Genomic DNA, 7,972 nt, shown 5'->3' with positions numbered 1-7,972 from the left:
TTAAAACTTATTATGTAGAAAACAATATACAGTGATTATAGCAGAACAATGTGATGGCAAGACTCGGTTACTTGTGTAGAACACAATGCAAGTGTGAACAATGGAATGGAATAACAAAATCAGAAAAAACATTTACTTATGTAGAAAATAATCAACAGTAAAATAATAAAATGACCAAAAACCATTTACATATTAAAGAAAAACTAATGTACCATGTTAACAGTTGAACAACAAAATATACAAGAAATCTTTTACTTATTATCTAGTGATACAGTCTCATTAGTGGAAAAGAAAAAAAAGAAATTTACACATTATCTAGAAAACAATGCAATGTCAACACTAGAAGAAGATAATAACAAGAAAACATTAACTTACATTAACTGCACCAGTTCTTGGATACTGAAAAATAAGAAAGCCTGTTATATTTTCATAGCTCTGCATTCACTCAAGAATTTTGAAATTTTGTTTCAAATGTCATGCTGTATCTTTCAAAGACACTTAAGACTTTTAAATGTAACTTCCTTAATATTGATTTGTATCAACTACACTACACACATGCAGTAAAATAGCTAAAAGTAATAAGTTAAAAAATAAGTGAAACCCTTGTATGAATATATTGTTATAGCATTGTTCTTTACAGACTCTTATAAACTGTCAGGTGAAACTAATTCAATGTTCAGTTCACTTCTTGAGAAGAAATTAGTTTATTTTCTCCTTTAAATGTTTGTAAAGGCCTAAATCAGTTTTAAACTGTCATAAATTGTTTAATCCTATATTTACAAATAATTCAATACTTCTCTAACAACAGTAATAGGACTAATATACAATCAATTCACTAAGTTGGACAAAGTAGTGCAATAACTCTTTTTTTTTTATCTTAGTTAATGTTTTTGGAATCTCAACTCTCTCTTAGTGCTTCACGGAATGTCATTTCTACCTTTGTTCTAGAGGTTTCTAGGATTAACATGAATTTAAAGTCAAATTATATCATTATAAATCCACAGCTCCCTTTAGCTAACAAATAAACATTAAATATACAGCTTACAACAATATGATACCCAGTAGCCCTTTATAGACATGTAGTATTCAGTAGTCCTTATATATACAGGTGTATGATATCCGATTCACATGATTCACTTTGTTAAGCAAGCTATACTGAAATAACTGAATAATTTAAGAACTGTTTTAATGTCCACCAATTCTTCATCACCTGACACTTGTATGTGCAACATTCCATACCCCTAAAGAAAACTGACATAAAAAACTTCAAGGGATCATTTCAAGATATTTCCCATATTGTCTCAGATGAGTAATATATTTGTCTCAGTCTTTTGCACATCCTTTAAAGAATCACTGAAATAAACATTTAATTTTGTTTCTTGAAACTAAAGCATATTAGGAATCCTGGAATCTGAACATTTCAATTTAAACTTATCACACACACAAAGAAAATGGTGTATTTTTGTGCTTAACAAGAAACAAAACTTATTAATCCTCAAGAAGACCCTGTTTAAACATGTGATGATCAGGGGCATTGCTAGTGCATTTGAATGTGATATTGATTGGCGTTTTCTATTCTGAATTTCTAAGACACCTATTGGGGATTTAGAACATGGAGCTTGTGTGCCAGTGCCTAATGATGCCTCTGGTGTTGATCAGTAAACCACTTATGGTGATGTGATATTCAGTTTTCTTATTTAGATATCAAACTCAGTAGTTCTTACATAGATATGTAAAACCAAATAGCTATTATATAGAAATTAATATGCCATAGGTTATGTATAGACATGTTGTACTTAGTAGTAGTTTATAACTTGGATGAAATCATTTGCATTGTTTTAGAAAATATAACTTCACCAAATTATCAGGTGTACCTGTGAATATATGTTTTTTAAAATATTATTAACATATTTTTCCATACTTATTAATTATATATGTATATATATATATATTGGGAAAATGTGCAAATTAAGAAAATTATTATCTCACAAGTCCCCCAGGGGAGCAACAGTATGTCTATGGACTTATAACATTAAAATCCAGGGTTTAATTCCCCACAGTGCACACAGCAGATAGCCCAGTGTTGCTTTGCTCTAAAATAAACAAATAAACCAAGTGAAAATGTTAGCTAGACCAAAACAGGTGAATCAGAAAATCACTTGAAACAATTCATAAGTTAAAGATTTCATTAATAAATCAAAATTGAAAATCCTAACAAACCACAGAGCATAACTGTGAGCTGTAAAAGATGAGAGATAACAATTTTGTTTACACATTCATACACTTTGTTATCATCAAGATTTGTAAAAATATTCATTCAGCTCACTTTCTTATCCTTGTTAATCATTCCTTCCCTGTGAGTCAGCAGTAAGTTTATTTAGTTACAAAGCTAAAATTTAGGGTCAGATACCCTGTGTTGGATAAAATACAGATAGCCTATTGTGTAGCTTTGCTCTAAAAGTAACAAACTTTGCCCTCCCTGTTGCTCAGTGGTAAGTCTGAGAGCTTAAAATGTCAAAAATTGGGTTTCAGTACTCATGATTGACATAGTACAGATACAAAGAAGCACATTTTTTTAAACAATGAATTTAGTCATGACTTAAATAATGTGCCCTTCCCCACAGTGGACTAGCAGTACCTTTACAAATTTACAACTTTAAAACCTGGGGTTCCATTCCTGACAGTGGACAGAGTGCAGATAGAACAAGGTGTAGCTTTGCATAAAAACAATGTCTTAAATAATGCTCTGACTCTTTTAGAAAAATTTGTTGATTGATTGAAATAGCAAGTATTAAAACAGTGTAGAAAATTTCAGATATATATGCATAAATTAAATTAACTTCATTCTTTCTGATATAGTCAAACATATGTTAATAATTAAATCTGATAGTATTATTACAAATCTATTTGTATTTTAACACAAGGTCACTTGTAATTAGATTTTTTAAATAAGAATGGTTATATTGCTAAGATAAACGGAATAATATGTGCTGGATCAAAGCTATAACATATTTATTTTAATATTATTGTGTCATGAAAACTACTGTCTAAAAAGTTGCCTGTAAATATCAAGCCATTATACTTTAGACCTTATCCTGATGATACATTTGTAATTTTTCAGTTACATGAACATATGATATTTTTTATTTTGTCTGAATAATAAGCATCCTAGCATGAAATTACAGAGAAGTAGAAAAATTATTCAAAATTTTAATTTTTCGATACTTTATATCAGTACTGTAGCTTTGAAGTGGATCTAAAACTTTTATGATTTTTAGCATCAAACATGTTTGACATAAGAATCCAAATTGTTTTTCTTTGACATTACAACATTCATGAATGTTTAAAGATGTTCTTAACATATCATGATCTTTTCAGATTTGTTATATAATTCTTGACTAAAATAAGAAAATAAATTCATATTAAACATTGTTTAGTAAGATTCAGTTATTTCAGATACTAAATTCATTTCAAAACTAAATTACATTTGTTGATTAATCTTTTGAAATTCTACAAAAGAGCTTCACATTACCATTGTTAGATATAATTTAAAGTTTTAATCCTTAAAGTTCATATATATTTTCTTATGACTGCAAGTATTATAATTATTTAATCCCCTAGTTTGTTTAGACTTACAATACTAAATTTTGGAAAAAAGATATATATATTGCTCAAAATTTCTAAAATTAAGATTGACATATATCATTGATTATGATATACACAGATTTTATTTTTGTATATGTGTTGTTTTCAAAGCAGGTAAACATATTTATATGTGACAGGTTCAAAGAGATATACCTTATTGAAGGCCACATAAGATGCCTTGACTGTTAACACAACATTGTTCATCAAATTCTTTGCTGCCTGTATTAAAGAAGTTGCACTATCCAGCTGAAAACAAAACATGCAATTAGGATTGGATTTTCATTAAACAAAAAAAGCTATTTATCAACAGTAAGTCAGTAATACCAGAAAATACTGCAATATAACAGAAGAGCTTTCAAAAGAAGAGAAACAACAAGTCTTAATGCTAGGATAGTAGCAGTTAAAAATAATGATGTGACTCAAGTGTTACTACAGAAAATTAAAAAAATTAAAACAATAAGATAGTAACAGTTGAAAATTGTGAAATGAGAACAATAATAAATGACAGAAAACACAGCAAAAGGTCTTAGTATTACAACAGAAATGATAATCTTTAAAATATTTTATATACACACATTGTAGGAGAAAAGTTTCTAATACAATGACAGTAATAGATTAAATTAATGATAAATGACATATAACAGTAACTAAAAGAAACAACAGGTCACAACATTAAAGCAAAAACAGTTGAAAATAATGAGAATGACAGAAAAGTTGTTAATTAATTAATTACAAAATTTCCCAATCTGAAGACATTAATAATTGAAAACAATAAAAATATTGGTAAAATATTTGGTGAGAAAATAATAAGTCATAAAGTTAAGCCAGTAATGACTGAAATATAAAAATATATAAAAGAACAGTTGCTAAAGAAAGAAAAAGTCACTATCTATATTAGCTAGTAACAGTTGAAAATATAGTGCAAGTGTTAAAGTTACTTTTAGAAGTGATACTTTATTGCAAGGTTACTATCAATGCAAACTGTCTAACTCTGCAAACATGAATATATACCTGTAAAAGGGAAAACATGAACAAAAACAATCTTAAGCACAACTTTACAATTAATAGTAATAGTAAAATGATGCATCAGACACTATTTTAAACAGCTAAGCTGTGCATGATTAAGTGGAATTTCTTCCTTTGTCCTTAGCTGCTTGATGAACTACATATATCAACCTAGTAGAATATCATGTATGAGGATCTTACAGTGATCCATAAAATTTTATAGAAGAAATAATGTTCACAGAACACACTGTACAATGACATTTTATATATATCTTTATTAAGTAAAAAGTTTGAATCTTACCCCTGTAACAATCAAATTTCCAGAGATGCTCTGTACATCAGCCTTAACCTTACTGGTGATGTTTAACTGATGAGTATAGAGAGCTATTCGTTGGAGATAAGCTAACAAATCATTCTTAGTGCTAGATTCTGGACACTACAAAAAAGGTATATCACATAAAAATTGGTGTTTGTTTCAGATATAACAACATAATACATCATTCTATAAACTGACGCTTGTTTTTGTACATTTCAAAACATATTGTATAAACAGTAATTTATTCTTAACATTTATTAAAGAAGATATATCACTATATAAAATAGTCCTTGATTCTGCACACTTCAATACAAAATATGTACTTGTAGAAATAAGTCTATGTTTCTGAATGCACAAAAAAAATATACACATAAATCAATATCAGTTTCATTCTAGAGAATATAAATATTACAAAATAATGGATGATTTCAGACATGAAAGAAATATATAACATACTATACAGTAGAAAGCAAAGCTTGAATCTGGACTCTATAAAACAAGACTGTTTAGCTTAATAGTTATTATTTAGTTTTCATAACAAAGTTAATTATTTTAAAAGTAATAGTTATGACAAGTTTGTTACTTAACTCTGTAAGAATCATACACTGTGTATGCAGTTTGATTGTTGTACTAGGCTTTAGTAACATTGTTGATGTCATCTGACTCGAAGCTTCCATGTTTTTCTAGTTATGTGTAATATTGTTGTTACTAGAGGGCTAGATATTTCTGTATTTTTCTGTCATGTGTTATAAATACATGCAGATATAGCACGTTAAAGAAGATAGAAAAAAAAGTTAGTTAGTGAAATAAAATGTGAAGTTAGCTGGCATATGAGTGATAAGCCTTAACAGGTGATTTCTATAGTGAGTTTCACAACTGTATTGTAACAATAGAAATAGGAAAAATAATTTGTTTTGTCATTTGGGCAAATGACAGATCGTATAGTGGAGATTTTTAAGTGAATTATCACAGACTGTATTGTAATAACGAGTAGAAAATAATAATTTATTATGCCAATTGTATTCTAAAGTAACTGAATCAGCCTGTGTGGACTTTTGACAATAAGAAAAGAGACAGTTATTTAAAGCTTCAGATATTACTGTGGTAACCAACAAAAAAGATAAGTTTGTGAAAGTGAATGGAAACTGTGTGATTGTTAGTTTAGCCATAATGGGCAATATTTTAAAGTGAGTTTCACAGTTGAACAGACAGATAAAGAGAATAATTTTTCTTGTCAAAGGGTGTTCTAAAGTAATTGAACCCATCTGTGTTAACTTTGACGAAACAGAGACAATTATTTGAAGTTCTGTTTACAACAGATTGTATAGTAAGAAACAGAGTAGAGAAATATAATTTGTCTTGTTAATTGGATTCTAAAGTAATTGAATCATCATATGTAGACTTTTGACAAGAAAAGATAATTATTTAGAATTTTAGAAACAACTGTGATATTCTATAGTGTAAAGAATTTTTTGTACATATGTTTGACTTGTTTTGAATATAATATTTTCAAACAAGTAGATTGTGTGCTGTCCGTTTATTGTTTGAATTTATTGCCAACAAGTCACAGACACCTACTGTAAGAAAATCCCAGCCCATTTATACTAAAACCCTGACAAAGACAGATCATAGTAGAATCTGATAACTGTTTCTAGACACTATAAAATAACCTATCTAATAATAGGTTGAATCAATGTTTCATTCTGTAGATACAAAAGCTTGATAAACACAGTTTAAATCAGTGTTTGCTTTTGCATATTAAAACTATGATACATCATTATATAAACCACTGTTTGTTTCTGGGCACTACAATATCATGTATGTCATAGTAAAAATAACTGATTGATTTTTGACACTCTGAAACAGAACATATCACATTACAAACAAGAACTGTGGGTATTTACTGCTGAAGAAACTGTAAATACATCTCATATTTCTCTACAACTAACCTAATGATCTAGAGCTTAAAATGTCTACTTACTTGTTGTACAATTTCTGTGGCAATCTTGTCTAACTTAACACCATAGTTAGAAATCATTTTTGCCGCCTGAATGACATCCATAGTTGTTTTCAAAGGTCCTCTGCCACTGTCACATAAAATAGCAAATTTTTAATTTTTTAAGAACGTATTGTATAATTTACATACAGTATTGGAAATGTGAGTAATACACACACAGATGTCACAAACAATGACTAACAGCAAATAAACATTGGCTTATCATTAGAACAATAGATTATTAAAGAAAATGCAAATATGTTTTTTATTTGCTTTAAACAGGTTAGTACTTCTTGTTTATATGCTACCATAAATTTATTAATGTATTATTGAGAAATGCTTTCCTAAATGTTCTGTTTTAAACCCCACAGTTTATCAAAATTGCCTGGTAGCCATTTAATTATTTAGGTTTCCACATAGGTCATACAGCCTTAACACAAGGATTACATGCTAGCCATAGTTGCAGGTGTTCCATTGACTTATTTATTCTATTCACATATAGTTTCACCACATGTCTACTGCATGCTTGGGAACACTGCCTTGCTAGAAAATAAATCTCAGCCCATAGGTCTTGTTCCTGAGAAAAATACATGATCTATAAAAGTTTTCTTGTACCTGCCATCTGGCAGGGTGCCATTAATTTTGTATAGATCTCTAACATTGATTATGATATCAATCTACTCTATGCCATCAAATAAAGTATTATTGATTATTCTTAAACAATTTGAATTATTCTGTAAAGTGCCCCATCCTCCAGCTTTGCTTATCCCAATCTTTAAAGTCTGATTTTTGCAACTTTTTTATCTTCCCTAAGTAGTGGTTTATGAGTAGCTACACATTTCTTGCTAATGTGTACCATAAATACTATTCTGGAAGTACCAGTTGTACCTGTACTTAATGCTAAGTCATTGGTAAGCTTTCTACTGACTGATCAGGTATCATATAGAAAATATACACTTTTTATATGACTTCTATATACATTTGCACTTGATACCCATTTTATTCACTGT

General features: G+C 28.9%; 1 protein-coding gene across 1 annotated transcript in view; it reads right to left on the bottom strand.

The window, feature by feature from the left end:
* Positions 1-329: 329 nt before the first annotated feature.
* The window catches only part of LOC106469295 (catenin alpha-like), an 80,749-nt gene continuing 73,106 nt past the window's right edge, over positions 330-7,972 (bottom strand). The window contains exons 15-18 of the mRNA XM_022397771.1: positions 6,948-7,053; positions 4,952-5,086; positions 3,799-3,891; positions 330-399 (exon numbers count right to left, since the gene is read on the bottom strand). Of these exons, the coding sequence (XP_022253479.1) occupies positions 367-399; positions 3,799-3,891; positions 4,952-5,086; positions 6,948-7,053 (367 nt within the window). The 3' untranslated portion in view covers positions 330-366. The remainder of the gene's footprint in view (positions 400-3,798; positions 3,892-4,951; positions 5,087-6,947; positions 7,054-7,972) is intronic.

Source organism: Limulus polyphemus, unplaced genomic scaffold (assembly GCF_000517525.1).
Source record: "Limulus polyphemus unplaced genomic scaffold, Limulus_polyphemus-2.1.2 Scaffold3403, whole genome shotgun sequence".
Lineage (NCBI taxonomy): Eukaryota > Metazoa > Arthropoda > Merostomata > Xiphosura > Limulidae > Limulus > Limulus polyphemus.
This window is presented reverse-complemented; position numbering and strand designations above follow the sequence as displayed.